Source organism: Schistocerca gregaria, chromosome 3 (assembly GCF_023897955.1).
Source record: "Schistocerca gregaria isolate iqSchGreg1 chromosome 3, iqSchGreg1.2, whole genome shotgun sequence".
Classification (NCBI taxonomy): Eukaryota; Metazoa; Arthropoda; class Insecta; order Orthoptera; family Acrididae; genus Schistocerca; species Schistocerca gregaria.
Window position 1 is genome coordinate 675822452 of NC_064922.1, and position 18284 is coordinate 675840735.

Below are 18284 nucleotides of genomic sequence, written 5' to 3' on the forward strand. Positions count from 1 at the left end.
CTGTCTGTTTCGTCTGTCATTCTCAAAATTACCGCTATAACGTCCGTTCCGATCAATATCCTTTCTGTCTGTAAATCTATTGCGATTACCGTTACTGAAAAAACTACAAGAAGTCCCGTCATCGTTGTCACACTCAAGTTCTTGTAGCAAAGTCTTAAAAGTCTCAATGTCGTCTTTACGTTCCGGATAAAGCAATTTGTCTTATCGATTGTGGCAGCTTAGTTAAACAAATTCGAATTAATTTAGTCTGGCTATAAGGGCTGGAAAGGAATTGATTCTTTCGAATCATGTCTTCAAAATATTCTGCCGGCGTGCGGAACTCAGACTGTTTAAAATTACGGTGCATAATAACACTATGTTTTACTCTGTCTTGGGTGTTTTCGGACCAATATGCCGATAGAAATGCATGACAAAAATCATTTAAATTATTGCATCTCTAATAAGTGCGCGCATCCGCGTCACCGGTTCGTTTTCTGAATATCCACACATAAATTCCAGTTTCTGACTTAGTGGCCAATTTGGTTGAAGTGCGCACATAAATTGATCTAACCATGAACATGGATGTATGTCATTCTTAGAATTGCGAAAGATCTTAAATTTCCGAACAGTTAAAAAGTGTTTATAGTCAAAGTTTTCGCCTCGTGGCGACAAAGACCTGCCGCGTCTGTCCCCTTCCGAATGTCGATTATTGTCAAGTTCGCGCGCCTGGCGCTCTCTTGTCGCATCTCGTAAATGAAATAAATTATTTACTTCAAACCCCTCTGCTATCTGTGATTCTACATTTATTCTGCTGTCTTTTCCTACGATTTCGCCTTCAAGTTGTTTGACTTGCTTTCGTAATGCCTCAAATTCCCTTTTAAAGCGTTCATTAAATTTTCCCTGATTTTCAACATGTTTATTTATGTTCTGGTACTCTTCGGTTTCTGCAAATGGCAATGGAGCTGTATCATCTGAATCTCTGTCCCCATTTAAACTAAGACTTGTCAATTTATCTGAAATCTCCTCAACTCTTTCCGGTAAGTCACCTATTTGTTCATTCTGTTTATTTACGTCTTCCGTAAGTGTCGCGACTCGGGTATCAGTATTAACACATTTACTAGTTACCTGTTCATATTGTTGTGTTAGGTTGTTTATTCTGTCATTTGGTACGGATTCCTCGATTCTTTCAAGTATTTCTTCCTTATCGTGTGCACGTTGTAAATTTAGGTCTGAAAATTTTTGTACTATCACGCGATCTCTTTCTTTCCTGTTCTCTATCCTGTTCCTTTTGTCTTATTTCTATTGAAATTAATCTATTATTGTGAGCATTCAAAATCGGTGGTACGTCTTCTCTAATCTCTTTCTATAATTCATCTTTCATCTTTGTGAAACATGTCCCTATTCGTGTTGCCACTTAATTCAGATCCTAACTGTGATCCCAGTGAGTCTAACCGTGTTTCCATTGTCCCATATCAGTTTCTAACCGTGTTGCGACTGTTTTTAATTCAGATCGCAAATTTAATATTGCAGTAATCAACTACTCCATATTAACTGGTTCGAAATTCCTTTCGCCCCAATCATTGCCCGCAAAACCAGCTTCCTTCGTCATAGCTGTAAAGCTATCTGTGTTCGATACTATTCCAGAGTCTTCTGTTGTTAATCTCGTATTTTGAAAAGTTTTTGATTGTGAAAAGTTTTGAACTGGTTCCGGACTGTTTTCCCTGCTTATTAAATTATTTTCTACTTCATTATTCATCATACTCTTCTCTTGTGTTGGCGAGTTCACCATGTTAACAATTTCGTCATTCTGACTATCCATCATTTTTGCCTTTTTCATCGATCGCGTAATCATTTACAAAACATATAAAACTCGTCACTATATGAAAATTACACACAATATGACACTTTATCACCAACAATACCATTCACACGAAATGCTTCCTGACAAACACGATTAATGAACACTTGAAATCTTCATAACTGCAAAAAATTTTCAAACCCTTATACAAGGCACCAAGAGTTAAATTCTGCCAAAATACCATTAAAAGAATGAGAAGACAACTACAAATGTTCAATTACCAAATCTACACATGCAATATAGACTAAAATTACTAAACTACAAATTACCACAACAATTATATATTGGTAACGCCACGTAGCGCTCTGTATAAAAATCACTGGCTGTGCTGTGTGCAGTCTGTGGCTAGTTTGCATTGTTGTCTGCCATTGTAGTGTTGGGCAGTTGCAGCTGGATGCTAACAGCGCGTAGCGTTGCACAGTTGGAGGTGAGTCGCCAGCAGTGGTGGATGAGGGGAGAGAGATGGCGGAGTTTTGAAATGAAACGTCGCCTTAGAAAAATTATACAAGACTGTGCTTAAACTGACGCACAATTTTTTTTTTTTTTTTTAGCGCAGCGCAGTCTGACTTTTAATAATAACTACAAAAGAATGGCCATGACTAACATTAACCTATACCTTTCACAAATCACTTACCTCACCAAAAATCTTCGTTACTCGAACTACTGCAATACAGCGAGCGCCACTACTGCCAACTAAATAAAAGATTCAAACTACTGATAGGCACTAACTACTGATAGGCATAGTTAGCAAATGAAAGATTTTTATAGAGAACAAACAATATATTTACCTTAGTAGTCATAATATATAGAGCAGTTCATGACATCCATTCTTACAAATTTCAAAACTCCGCCATCTCTCTCCCCGCATTCACCACTGCTATCGGCTCACCTCCAACTGCGCAGCGCTACGCACTGTTAACATCCAGCTGCCCAACACTACAATGGCAAACAACAATGCAAACTAGCCACAGACTGCTCACAGCACAGCCAGTAATTTTTATACAGAGCGCTACGTGGCGTTACCAATCTAAAATACCTAAACAGCCTACTTACATAGCCCCCATGCGCCTCATAAAAAATTTTACAAATTGTTTTGGGCAGTCGCCAATACAGATTTGAAAAAATTTTTCATAATTACAATAACAAAGAAATGAAATGCACACACTTATTTATAGAATGTTGGTCAAAAGGTAAAATTTTCTCACAGTCCATAAAGACAGCCCTGATCGTTCATCACAGTAAAATAGCAGTGTTTTTGCTCAGTGTCTGAGCAGTAAAAGAAAATGCACATGGAAGTAGTGGATTTTCATGCAGTCTTGAAGAGGTAGTGTTGTCCTTCCAACGGAAATACAGTGCTGACTCTTTACATGCTGACAGGTAGTGGGCCTCAACAGAGCAAACCCACAGCAGAGTTAGTCGAAGTTTTGAAGAAACTGGTAAGTAGGTCATCACAGAGTAGACCCACTGTAGTCCTGGTAGAGATGATGGTATTGGTGGGCCACCAGAGGTGCCGACCCACTACAGGCCTTGTAGAAACAATGGTATTGGTGGGTTATGAAATGTGCAGACCCACTGTAGTCCTTGTAGAGACGGCCAGCAGCCAACCGTTGCGACTGTGTCGGTGCACAACCACCATCGAAGAGTCTTGCGGAGAGTATAGCAAGTCCATAAACCTCCACTTGTGCACGCACAAAAAATTTGTTTGAAATGTCCATAGAACCAGCAGTGCAAACACTATCAGTCGCTACTTCTCACATACTGTCCGTATACTATGACCAACAGAACTGTGTGCAGTGAAATGTAACTTAAAAGTTACTTATTTGATCAACTGGTGTCAATTACAACTTCATAAAATAATAGTACAATAACAAAGGTACAAAATACACCATTAAAGAACATAAAAATACAGATAACATTTGTAGTGAAACAGGCTTTAAAAAAGAATAGAAATAAACATGCCCATCAGTGTTACAAAAATTATGACACAAGTACATACATAAAAGATCAGAATAACTTTTGAAACATCGACTTCACACATGAGCATTAGAACAAAACCGAATAAGTAATGTATAAACATCTTTATGAAGTAAATAACATGTTATTAATGCAAATTATACTTTAGGATAACAGTATTCCTCATCATAGTGAATGTAGCTTAGTATTAGAAGAGAAACAATTCTATGAAACAGTACACAGAGACAGGAAGTAAATAAACATACAAGGGTACACAAACACATAGTGGGATAACATAAGGAAAGGACAGGGTTTGTTTTCAGTGTAATATTTGGTACTGCAGTCCAACCCAAAACTTCATTCCATAGATCTTTCGTCTTATTTCTACATTTGTTTCTGCCAAAAAAATTCTATCCAAGCATCCTTTTTGTATTTATATGTTCACATATTTCTTACCTCATTATTTATTTTCCATTATCTTACCTCATCATTTATTTCCAAGAAAATCCTACGTAAACCTGTTGTCCCTAAACCCTACTTTTTTTGTTCATATCCTCTTTCAAAATACTTTTTTTGGCCAAACCATTTTCTTATAGCTTCTCAATGCAATCCTTCCAATTCATCGCAACTCATTCTCTTATAGTCTACCCCCTCTTCAGCTAACTTAAATCTACTGAGCTCAGATGCTTGATTAAGGGACGAGGCAATACAGCAGCACAAAACAATTAATACAAACAACATTGAAAAAAATGGAAATTGTCAAAGCAAGCAATATTACAACTAATATAAGGAAATGTGCAGCAACAAGAAAAACAAATCAGTAATAAAACTAGCCTAACAGAGTAATACAATGTGAAATTTAATAGCACTATGCCTGGCAAACAGCAGCAGAAAATGCAGTAACTTATATCTAAACATGACAAAGTTGAAGCAGAACAAATATTACAGTAAAAATGTTTAATACCTATGTTACATCTTAACACTAGAGTGTTGCATCACGATAACTTACGCTAGCAGATAAGTTACCAAACCGTAAAAAAATTAATTATGCAATTCCTGTGAAGGGAAATGTCTATTTGTGTGCCCTCGTCTTCTTGGAAGTAGATCATAAATTTATTATTGACTGGATCTTAATAGTCATAATATATATATCAGTTCATGACATCCATTCTTACAAATTTCAAAACTCCGCCATCTCTCCCCACATCCACCACTACTAGCGGCTCACCTCCAACTGCGCAACGCTACGCACTGTTAACATCCAGCTGCCACTGCCCAACACTACAATGGCAGACAACAATGCAAACTAGCCACAGACTGCACACAGCACAGCCAGTGATTTTTATACAGACCGTTTCGTGGCGTTACACTCCTGGAAATTGAAATAAGAACACCGTGAATTCATTGTCCCAGGAAGGGGAAACTTTATTGACACATTCCTGGGGTCAGATACATCACATGATCACACTGACAGCACCACAGGCACATAGACACAGGCAACAGAGCATGCACAATGTCGGCACTAGTACAGTGTATATCCACCTTTCGCAGCAATACAGGCTGCTATTCTCCCATGGAGACGATCGTAGAGATGGTGGATGTAGTCCTGTGGAACGGCTTGCCATGCCATTTCCACCTGGCGCCTCAGTTGGACCAGCGTTCGTGCTGGACGTGCAGACCGCGTGAGACGACGGTTCATCTACTCCCAAACATGCTCAATGGGGGACAGATCTCGAGATCTTGCAGGATAGGATAGTTGACTTACGCCTTCTAGAGCACGTTGGGTGGCACGGGATACATGCGGACGTGCATTGTTCTGTTGGAACAGCAAGTTCCCTTGCCTGGTCTAGGAATGGTAGAACGATGGGTTCGATGACGGTTTGGATGTACCGTGCACTATTCAGTGGCCCTTGACGGTCACCAGAGGTGTATGGCGAGTGTAGGAGATCGCTCCCCACACCATGATGCCGGGTGTTGGCCCTGTGTGCCTCGGTCGTATGCAGTCCTGATTGTGGCGCTCATCTGCACGGCGCCAAACACACATACGACCATCATTGGCACCAAGGCAGAAGCGACTCTCATCGCTGAAGACGACACGTCTCCATTCGTCCCTCCATTCACGCCTGTCGCGACACCACTGGAGGCGGGCTGCACGATGTTAGGGCGTGAGCGGAAGACGGCCTAACAGTGTGTGGGACCGTAGCCCAGGTTCATGGAGACGGTTGCGAATGGTCCTCGCCGATACCCAAGGAGCAACAGTGCCCCTAATTTGGTGGGAAGTGGCGGTGCGGTCCCCTACGGCACTGCGTAGGATCCTACGGTCTTGGCGTGCATCCGTGCGTCGCTGCGGTCCGGTCCCAGGTCGACGGGCACGTGCACCTTCCGCCGACCACTGGCGACAACATCGATGTACTGTGGAGACCTCACGCCCCACGTGTTGACCAATTCGGCGGTACGTCCACCCGGCCTCCCGCATGCCCACTATACACCCTCGCTCAAAGTCCGTCAACTGCACATACGGTTCACGTCCACGCTGTCACGGCATGCTACCTGTGTTAAAGACTGCGATGGAGCTCCGTATGCCACGGCAAACTGGCTGACACTGGCGGCGGCGGTGCACAAATGCTGCGCAGCTAGCGCCATTCGACGGCCAACACCGCGGTTCCTGGTGTTTCCGCTGTGTCGTGCGTGTGATCATTGCTTGTACAGCCCTCTCGCAGTGTCCGGAGCAAGTATGGTAGGTCTGACACACCGGTGTCAATGTGTTCTTTTTTCCATTTCCAGGAGTGTACCTAAACAGCCTACTTACAAACGTAATAACTGTCTATATTTAAATAATTGTATTGTGCGAACTTTTACACTGGTCAGTTGAAGCGAGTCAGTAGGGGGTTGGAAGCGTACATACCGAAACGCTGCACCGTCCACATTTCGCAGTTTGCATTGGCGCTTGGTGAAGCTGGAAATTATTATCTGAGACAGGCAGTAGGATGTTTTCGTGCAGATCGTTCTGCAGTACAAATTGCAAAATTTTGCAAGTGATCGTTTGTTGAACTATGAGGTTTAATAAGGAACTGGTATTTAAGTATGCTACGTTCTGGAACGTTGTGCTCGATGTTGTATCTAAAAGGGTTACTCATTCGTATTCACAGCTAGGGCACTAATAATGAACTTAACGTCTTACGATGATTAAACATCTCCCAAAGCTGACTGCCTTTCCGTTAACATTGGTATGCCTTCTTAGATGCTAGTATGCTATGCTATGTGAACGCTTGTGTGGGTAAACTTGTAAGACATAGTAGAGTAACATATTATCTATGGATAAACAAGAAACTTTATGCAGTTATATAAACATCTACGCTTACAATGGTTTTTATAATCAGTTTTTGTAATCGAACTGAATATATTCCGGACAAACTTCTGCTAAAGTACTTGTAGCTGAATGTAATCGATAAATTTTATTCGGTAACCATTTTTTGAAACTGCACACATAATGAAACAATTACAGTATACAGCCAAGTCTTTTATGCTTGACGTCTGGACTTATAAGTTGTAGGCTATAATTTTAAGAAGTGATACTGTGGATAAATTACGTTTATTTGTAGACTGCACGTATCAAATGCTAAGAATAGGGATAAATGGAATGATGTATGATTTGACCTTAAGACATCAGTGACAATCACTCGCTATTTGGGTAAATAGCCAACTCGAAACTGAACTCATCAGAAACCTGTTAACAAATGAAATAACCATATACCATTAAATAATAATTTAATGATTTACAAAAGAATATGCCTTGTACCGGAACTTTTTCAAGTAAGAGTTCAACATTTAGCCACCATATTGCTAAGAAAAAATAATATCTCATTACTATCGTGACGAGCTCCTCTTACATTCTAAAACACCAAGGGAACGCAGTGAATATGAAATAACGTAAAGACCGAACTAATAACCAGTAAAAGAAACTTTCTAAAATTCACATAAAGCTTTTACATCACAGTTTCTGGCTACCACTGTAGTCCAGAGTGTTAAATCAGTTTAATACAGAAAGTACCAGAGTAAATCTTATCTCAAGATACCTCCTTACTGTTGAGTCGTACAACGTTTACGCCCAAAAACCGCAGTGGTAACAAATTCATAACCCAAGCACCAGAGCGCAACTAGATAAGTCAGTAACAGCGACTAGCAAACCGAGGGTTTAACAAACGAGCTTTGAACAGATCCCCTTAAGACGAAACACACGAGTTTGCAAACGATAACTCAAAGCAGCCAGTAAAAAACACTAGATTTTGGAGAAGGTAAGCTCGAATAGAATTAAAAAGTCTCTTTATTTAACAGAAGAAACGTATCCTTATATTTCACATTCCTTGGAATGCCTAATTTCCAATCACAAATGTTCCCGTCATCCTGGAAGTTAAGCTGTACTCGTATAATATCCGAAGGTGCCATAGAGAATTGAAATTTATATAGTGCTTGCCGCCTTCTGGATTCCAATACAAAGGCTACCCAACAACACTCTACAAAAAAATTGGCCAAGAGCCAAACTAATAAGACGGCAAACTACCCATAGCTCCGCCAGCTAACCGTAGCCGGCAGATTAAAAACACTCCGGTATCTTCCTGGTCATAAGCCCGCAATAGAATAACCACCCTCTCCACGCCCGGTAATTTTCACAGGAACCCTCACAGACTGTGCCACCGTATAGAGTCAAAGATACAATTGAGAACTAGAATGCGTCGCCAAACGGCACACTACATTAATTATAAAAAATATATCTGTATTGAATTTATCACTGGTCTTCTCAAGGACAAGGAGGATGAAGACAAGGAGGAGGAAGAGAAGAACAAGGAGGAAGTGTGACAATGTTACAAAAAGGTTGGTTTTTAATGATAAGACGTCGTTCACAACATGTGTACCTTGAATATAATGTTTTGTTAGCTAAGGAGATTGTTTGGATTTAGTTCTGATGATAATTAAACTTTGGTCACCAGCAGAAAAAATGTTAAATGATTTCTCTCAAAGTCTCTAATAAAATAAGTGCTGAATGTTGTTTCTTCAAAAAATAAATAAGTTCAGCTTGTGCTTAAGAAAATTTTACACCCCAATAAAGCAGCTGATTTCTATAGGATGGCGATGATGCCATAAGCCAGCTAACGATAACGTTACTGCCACTTGAAACTTCAAGATCAACATTCGCGACATGAAAGACCGAGAAAAAGAAAGAACTTATGATAATAATTATGGGGTAGGAGAAGAAACCGGAAGATGCTCTGCCGGAACTTTTGCGAAGAACCTAACTGTGTTCCGAAAGGATAGGCTAAACACAATTGGCGGTGGCGTGTTTGATGCTGTTAGAAGTAGTTTGTCACGTCCCGAAAATTAAGTAGATACTTCCTGTCAGTTATGGGCAGAGGTAATTGTTCGCAACCGGGATAAAATAATAATTGGATCCTTTTACCGATCTCCCAATTCAGATGATACAGTTGCTTAAAAGTTCAAAGTAAACTTGAGTTTGATTTCAAACACTTACGCGACTCATACGATTGTAGTTGTGTGGTTATTTTACCCTCGAGAAGTTGGTGAAAATACATGTTTAATTCCGGAGGTACGCATAAAACATCATCCGAAATTGTGCTAAACGCATTCTCTGAAAATTATTTCGAGCAGTAAGTACATGAGCCCACGCGAATAGTAAACGGTTGTGAAAACATGCTTGATCTCTTAGCAAAAAAATATCTTGAGTTAACAACGAGCATCAAAACGGATATAGGGATCAGGGACCACAGGGTTATCATAGCGATATTGAATACTGCAACCACCAAATCCTCCAAAAATAAACGAAAAATATACCTATTCAAAAAAGCAGATAAAAATTCACTTGAGACCTTTCTGAGAGACAATCTCCACTCATTAAAAATTAATAATATAAGTGTAGACAAGATGTGGCTTACATTCAAAGAAATAGTATCAGCAGCAATTGAGAGGATTATACCAAATAAACTAACAAACTACGGAGCTGATCCTCCTTGGTACACAAAACGGGTTGGAACACTGTTGCAGGAACAAAGAAACAATCATGCCAAATTTAAACAGACGCAAAATCCCCAAGATTGGCCATCTTTTACAGAAGCTCGAAATTTAGCGTGGACTTAAATGCGAGGTGCTTATAACAATTTCCACAGCGAAACTTCGTCTCGAAACTTGACAGAAAGTCCAAAGAGATTCTGGTCGTATGTGAAGTATGTTAGCAGCAACAAACAATCAACCCCTTCTCTGAGCGATAGCGATGGATATACTATCGGAGACAGTGCTGCCAAAGCAGAGTTACTAAACAAAGCCTTCCGAAATTCCTTCACAAAAGAAGACGAAGCAAATATTCCAGAATTCGAATCAAGAACAGGAGCCAACATGGGTAACGTAGAAGTAGATATCCTCAGAGTAGTGAAGCAACTTAAATCACTTAATAAAAGCAAGCCTTCCTGTGCAGACTGTATATCAATTAGGTTCCTCTTAGAGTATGCTGATGCATTAGTTAAATGCTTGACAATCATATAGAAACATTCGATCGACGAAAGTTCCGTACCCAAAGACTGGAAATTTCCACCGGTCACACGAGCATTCAAGAAAGGTGACAGGACTAGTCCACTAAAATACAGGCCTCTATCGTTAACGACGATATGCAACAGAATTATCGCACGCACGAGTATATTGTGTACGAACATTATGAATTACCTCGAAGTTAACGGTCTATTGACACACAGTCAGCATGGGCTTAGGACACATCGTTCTTGAGAAAGACAACTAGCTCTTTATTCGAATGAAGTGTAGAGTGCTATTGACAATGGATTTCACATCGATTCCGTATTTCTAGATTTCCAGAAGGCTTTTAAAACTGTACCGCACAAAAGGTTTACAGTGACATTGCGTGCTTATGGAATGTCGTCACAGTCATGTGACTGGATTTGTGTCTTCCTGTCAGAGAGTTCAGAGTTCGTAGTAACTGATGGAAAGTCACCGAGTAAAACGGAAGTGATTTCTGGAGATCCCCAAGGTAGTGCTATAGGATCTTTGCTGTTCCTTATGTGTATAATTGATTTGAGAGACTATCTGAGCAGCCATGTTAGGTGGTTTGGAGATAACGCTGTCGTTTATCGACTAATAAATTCATCAGAAGATCAAAACAGTTTGCAAAGTGATTTACAAAAGATAGCTGAATGAGGCGAAAATTGGAAATTGACCCTAAATAACGAAAAGTGTGAGGTCATCCATATGAGTGTTAAAAGGAATCCTTTAAACTTCGGTTACACGATAAATTAGTCAAATCTAATGCCCGTAATTTCAACTAAATACCTAGGAATTACGAACTACTTAAATTGGAAAGAACACACAGACAATGTTGTGGGGAAGCTAACCAAAGACTGTGTTTCATTCGCAGGACAGATAGAAAATGTAACAGATCTACTAAGGCGACTTCTTATACTGCGCTTGTCCGTCCTCTTTTAGAATACTGCTGCAGATAGGACTGACGGAGTACATCGATAAAGTTCAAAGAAGGGCAACACGTTTGGTATCATCTCGAAATATGGGAGACATTGTCACTTAAGTGATACAGGATTTGGGCTGGACATCATTAAAAGAAAGGCGTTTTTCGCTGCGACCGAATATTCTCAAGAAATTCTAATCACGAACTTTCTCCTCCGAATGCGAAAATATTTTGTTGACACCGACGTACATAAGGGGAAACGGTGACCACGATAAAATAAGGAAAATCAGAGCTCGTACGGAAAGATATAGGTGTTCGTTCCACCCGCGCGCTACAAGAGATTGTAATAATACGGAATTGCGAAGCTGGTTCGATGAACCCTTTGCCAGGCACTTAAATATGATTAGCAGGGTATCCATGTTAATGTAGAAGAAGTAGTAACGTCAGTGCATTGACAGTCGGCAGCCTGAAAGTTTTGTATTTAAAAAGTAAAGCTAATAAAATAAATAAAGAAAATAACTTGACAGAGAAAAAGTATTTCGTTGTGTACAGCATCATATTAAATCTGAAAAGTGGCTGAATGATTGTGAATTTAGCAGCACGTATTGAGGGAGGTGATTTCATAGCATGTGTAGCATGTTGCAGGGAAACTACATAACCTATTCTCCTAAATTAAATCTACAAACAGGTAACACATTTTCTTCGCCATTACGCCAAAATTACCATTGCGAAAGAAACGCTTATTACCAAATACTAGGCACTTCTCCTCTAAACCTATAAATCAAAATACAAGGTGAGACTTAAGCCATGTCATACAACTGTTCTTTATAATACTATAGTCTCATTCTACTAGACAATTATCACAGCAGGCTCGTGATTGGGGCAAAAGGGGAAAGTAAGAATACTGCAGTGCGGGTAAAGATGATAGTGATGACAGTGACAATGAGGCAATAATCAGCAGCGAAATACATGATGACAAGCGACGAAAGAACCAGGAAACGGCATTAAAGGCTGTTACTCATACTCGAAGAATCAGTGAATATTCTTTACATGCAGTGAAGAAATACAGGTGTGCTGGTCCCTCTATTAAATGCTCTGCTCACCTCAAAGTCAGCTAACAAGTGTCGCTACAGTGATATTATCTACGATCGAGAAGAGCTGCCATATACTGATGTTACGATTGTCGCTTATTTTGTCCCAGTTATTGGCAGTATAAACACATATCTCTATTGTTAAACAAGATTCTCTCTCTTTCTCATGTTTTATGTTCATCCTATCCAGTACTACCTATCGGAATTATTATATACATTTTTCTTCTTCAGAACCCCCACTTGTGGTATGGTTTGTTCCAGTTTAACTTGTCATATTAATAAACCTACACTGATGCAATCTCAGAGCAGCCATAGTTGAAGGTCTATACTCTTAATACAGTTCTTATTGCCCAAGGGCGCCCATATCCAAGAGCAATTATTGGGGAGGTGGGGAAGGGATCGCTCCGCCCTTGTTCCAGGGGAAGGAAAAATATGGTGCAATTAGGTGTTCTTCTTTAGGTGAAAAAGTTTAAAAGTCGCTATTACGCTCATTTTACGACAGTTTTTTATGGCTACTTGAAACGCCCCTCAGAAAAATTTATGAATTACTGTGCTGATAAACCTCTTACATTATTTGGTTTTCAGACAGCTGAGCAAAACTTAACGCACTCAGACATTTCGCTCATTACCTATTCTGATCAACACTAAACAGACACAAAATATATTTAACGCAATGCAATCTAGCTTTCAAAAATCCCTACAAATGAATGGCCCTGACTAACAATAACCTATACCTTTCATCAATCACTTACCTCACAAAAATCTTTATTACTCGAACTACTGCAATACAGCGAGCTCCACTACTGCCAGCGAAATAAAAGATTCTAACTATTGAAGGCACAAACTACTGATAGGCATAGTCAGCAAATGAAAGATTTTGATAGAAAACATACAATATATTTACCTTAAAAATGTTCCAAAGTCATCATATATGTATATCAGTTCATGATATCCAATATTACAAATTTACTCTTTTTGATGGACACAGGTCCAAATAGTCCGCTCTCAAAATTCTGCCATCTCTCTCCCCACATCGACCACTGCTGACGGCTCACCTCCAACTGCGCAACGCTACGCGCTGTTCACATCCAACTCCCCAACACCACACAGGCGAATATTCCAACAATGCCAACCAGCCACAGACGGCACACAGCACAGCCAGTGATTTTCATACAGAGCGCTAGGTGACGTTACCAACATAAAAACCTAAACAGCCTACTTACATACTTGCAAGCTGTCATTAGCCTTTAAAAATATTAGAAATACTCCTTACCCTCAGGTCCGGGCACCCCCCTCCCCCACCTCCCTATCGTGAGGGAGCCCTTGCCTATTGCTTAACACCAAAACTGCGGAGAAGTACAACAATGAATTCCGTAGTGCTTGTAGAAAGCAATTTACACGAAATGATAAAGAGAATACATTTGACAAATTCCCATAGGTGACGTAGCCGCTAGAAAACCAAACATCTGTAGTTTGTCACTGCATAGAACGATCTTGGCAGGAGAACAGGGGAGTTGAAACACGAACGAAGGCGACATTTATGATTCTTAATGTCATGGTTCTACATAGCTCAGGTGGTGAGCACATACTGGAAGATGTGCATGATACGGTGACAATGACGTGTATGTTTGTTGACACTTGCGAATTCTACTAAGATGTAAGGAAACAATGGAAAAATGTAATACACACGCGCTGTGTGTGTTGTTTAATGGGCGGTTACCGTGATAGTATAACTTTCCTCCCTTCTTGAACGCCTAACCGTCTTAATTACACTGGACTTTGCAGTAGAAAAGTATTTAGATTTAGTTGCTGAAGAATTCACTTGAATGCTGCAAAAATAGATCGTCATTACTTTTCACCTCGTCAGACTATTGCTGGATGCTTCCTCTTGCGTATTATAACCTACTTCGAAAACATGAGCTTAGTAAATAACACTTTAAAATTTTCAAAGCGCGTTCGTTATCTGGCACCAACAAAACGACCTTCTGAAGCACCACTGGGAAAGCTTACTGAGGCAGACAAAGCAAGACGGTTTCAAAGCTGTAAAGTTGTCAGTCGCAGATAATGATCGTTTCTTATCTTCACATGTGATGACCGTTAAAGACCGCGGAGGCGTGTGGACAAGAGGTTTTTGGAGGTTATATAGGAAGGCGAGCATCCATCTGCAAAAGCTGTGTGTCAGAGAAGGTGCGATCGACCGGCTCAAACATGAGGAGGGCTCTCGTCTGTCTGGCTGTCTCGCTGCTGACGGCTCCGCTAATCACCGTCCAAGCTATCGGTACGTAACGTCCAGTCTATCTACATAGCAGCAGCTCTAAGATCGTAGGACTGAGGAACCAAGTCTTATGGTAAATGGTACCGAAAAAGTAGGCTTGCGTAGATGGAAGCAATGGTGCAACTTGAGTGTGATTGCGCTTCCGTGGAGGACGTGATACTGTTTATGACTCTTCGCATAACACTGCTTCCCTAGCAGCGCGATTTGCATTAAAGTTGAAGCAAAGCAATTGTCTGCGCCAGTCACTCCTTTTATTTCATCCCACGATTTGTTTCGAGAGTTTACATTCTCACCTTCAGGTGCATCAGTGATACTGTGTTCCAAATTTGCTTGCAGAATGTTGCCCGTTGTTTTATTTGCGGTTTCATTTTGAATCTGTTCCACTGCTCACACCCTGCGATTCGTCTTAGATACAAATTTGTAAGTTAATTTTTCTCACAGAATACGAACCGACAACATTATGCTCCTGTGTATTTATAATGAACCGCAGGTTTCTGAGCACTGGAACAGATTCAGAATGAAACTACAGCAAACAACTGGATTCGTACAGGTAATAAATACGTAACACTACATCATTGTTTCACCCGAAAACAAGAGTTTGAAACCTCTAAACGCATCGTGGGATGAAATAAAAAGAATGACTGACTCTGATAACTATTGTATTTGAATTTCTTTTATCACAAATAGTCGCATTTCCTTACAGTAGTCCAACATGGACGACGTGAGGTTGTAATTCGCAAACTTATTTTGGGTGTGATGCACGACGGTGTCCAAAAATAAAGCAACAAACGGAAATTTTTTAAGGTTGAGTTTATTTTGCCACAAGCATGATGAACAGATGATAATAAAGTAGAAACAATGTAAAGACTTCCAATCGTTAACAACTGCAACGTTAGTAACGGTAGACAAAAAGTTCTTCGTTGTTTCCAGCTTAACTGATTTGCACATACATTCCGACAACTGGTTAATATGCTCACTATGGTGTGTGACCACCTCTGTCAGCTATACAGGGCTGACAACGACGTGACATGCTGTGACTGATGTAACTAATCTCGCCAATTATTCCTACAGAGCTGCTCGCAGTCTCGGAAAGCATTTGCTGGATGCTGACGTGATGGAAGCCTACGGCATTCCAGGCATCCACTACGGGATTCAATTCGGGAGACCGAGCAGATCTGTGCAGTATTTTCCGTTTCCAAGGGATACATCTACCACCCGTGCTCTATGAGGTCGACAATCATCGACCATAAATACGTAGTCTGGGCCCACAGCACCTCGAAATAACCGCAAATGAGGTCCCAAGATCTTATGACGGTACTTGACAGCAGTTAAACCTTACCGATTCACCCGTACTATTTCACGAACGGTTGTCAGCGGCTTGAACTTAGTCCCTGCCAACACCATTAGGGATCCCCCTCGATATCGGTCTCTTTTCACAATGTTTCGGTTCCGAATCGTGTTCCACTTTCCTTCCAGATGCGAATGTATCGGGAATCACTCTCCAGACTAAATCGGGACTCATCTGTTAAACAACAGTGGTACAATGTTCGACTGTTTAGGTGGCATATTGAAGACTCCGCTCTAGACGGTCCCTTCCGTGAAGACACGCCTGAGGTAGACATACAGCAGGTCTCCGACAATTAAAGCTAATCTGCCGAAGACTTCTGCACGCCGTTTGCCTCTATACAAGACATCCAGTGGATGCCACGAGCTCACATGCTAGTTGCCGTCCAGTACTAAGCCTGGTCTTCAGGTTACAGTTTCGATCTCTATAAACTGTCACTCGTCCGAGGAACAACACAACGATTCACATGAAGCCATCGGTCCACATCATTTTAAGAGTGTCCTGATTCCTGTTTTTCTTTGGCTCTCCACCGTAGAAAGTCTGCCAGGCATCTAGTCTGTGCTATACTGACATTTTGTGACTGTGTAGACAGCGATTGTGGGTGTGGGGTTACTTAACAAACACTGCCTCGCTTAGTACATTCCCCAACGTTGTCATTGCCATGGTTGCCTGTTGACCGGAATGCCTTTTTCTCTGCAGAATACTATAGTACCGAGATGTGGTTGAGTCTGCGTCAAAATATCGTGAACTGGACACCAGTGTAGCTACGACTGATGTAACTACAAGAAAAAGTTCTGGACTGCGAATCTGATAGATGCGAAATAACCGTTTAATGAACAAATACAGTTCCCTCTCGTATCTGTCACTTGGCACTAACCAGCAACATTTTCGGTAACAGACAATAACAAATTGACTATGTATGTCTTATCATATTGGGATAGTGCATAATTTCGAATCGTTTTTCCATGATTCTAATAAACATAGCAGATACATAACAGAAACCTTAGTCGTCAGTAATATCTTTTTCTGCACTGTACAGAACAGTCTGCCATCGCTGGCGTAACTTTTAAACTCCCCGACTGTAGAAAACCGGAAGTTTCGAGGCGAGGAACTCGTCTAACCATATTCGGAGCGCATTTTCATCAGAAAAGGAAGTTCCTTGACTGTTGTTCGATAAGAGCGGAAAAGGTGGAAATCTGAGGGCACAAGATTAGACGAATAATGCGAGGGCGGAATGGCTTCCAAACCAACTCCTGTGTAGAGTTTTTCGTCAGTCTAGCAGAATGCTGACGGGCCTTGTCGTGGAGTAGCATTGCTTCACGCATTCTTCCTTGTCGTTGATATTGAACTGCGTCATCAAAACGTCTCAGTTGCTGACAATAAGCGTTAGCAGTGGTAGTTACACCTCGGAGAAGCAATTGCAAGTAGACCACACCACCGCAGTTCCACCTGATGCATAACATTGTCTATTGCGGCCGGTTGCGCGCAGGTCTCTGTATGGGAAGTTACTGTTTTCTTTGGATTCAACCACTTCTTTCTTTTCCTGATATTAGCATAAAGACACAGTTTCTCATCAACAGTAAAGATACAGGATAGAATGGTTGGTGCTGTTCAACAGCCAATTGGTGGTCAACAAGCAGAGACGAACTTTCCACCACACGCCGACTTTTGTGATTTTGGCTTAGAGCTTGTGGTACTCATACAGCAGATTTTTGAACCTTAACCATCTCCCAAATGTCGCACATCGTTGGAACGTTCACAGATCATCACATTTGCCAGTTCTCGAGTACGATGAAATGGGTCGTTGTGGATTATTGCTTTTAAATGATCTTTATCAAAGCCCCAAAAGACTTTCTGAAAGTGCAGTCTGTAATGTCAAGATGATCCTCTTTAAATCGAGAAAACATATTTCTCCCCGTGCTCTGTTCAATGGGATGTTTCCCATAAACGTGCAAGTGTTATTGTCACCCTCTACTGAACTCAAACAAAATCATCTCTCGAAAATGTTCCGATTTCTCTACATGGCACTCCATTTACTCCACTCAAAACTTTTAATGTGACAAGATGACGGTATGTAGACTCAAATAGCAATAGTCAACTACAAATAAAAACAATCTATAAATAAACACATTGCAGCCAGAATACCGACATGCAAAAACAAAAACGATGCGAACTTATGCACGAACCTGATAGATTGTGTGATCTAGGGACAAGTTACGCATATGCAAATACTTTACTGCAGTTTTTTCGTGTAGTAAAGGTGAGGTAAGGTTCCGCATTCTGGCCCAAGGTGGGCTAATCGG

At 40.8% G+C, this 18284-nt stretch overlaps 1 protein-coding gene across 1 annotated transcript in view; it reads left to right on the plus strand.

The window, feature by feature from the left end:
- The first annotated feature begins 14416 nt into the window (after positions 1-14416).
- Positions 14417-18284, plus strand: part of LOC126354983 (membrane-bound alkaline phosphatase-like) — a 151358-nt gene continuing 147490 nt past the window's right edge. The window contains exon 1 of the mRNA XM_050005069.1: positions 14417-14639. Within this exon, the coding sequence (XP_049861026.1) occupies positions 14570-14639 (70 nt within the window). The 5' untranslated portion in view covers positions 14417-14569. The remainder of the gene's footprint in view (positions 14640-18284) is intronic.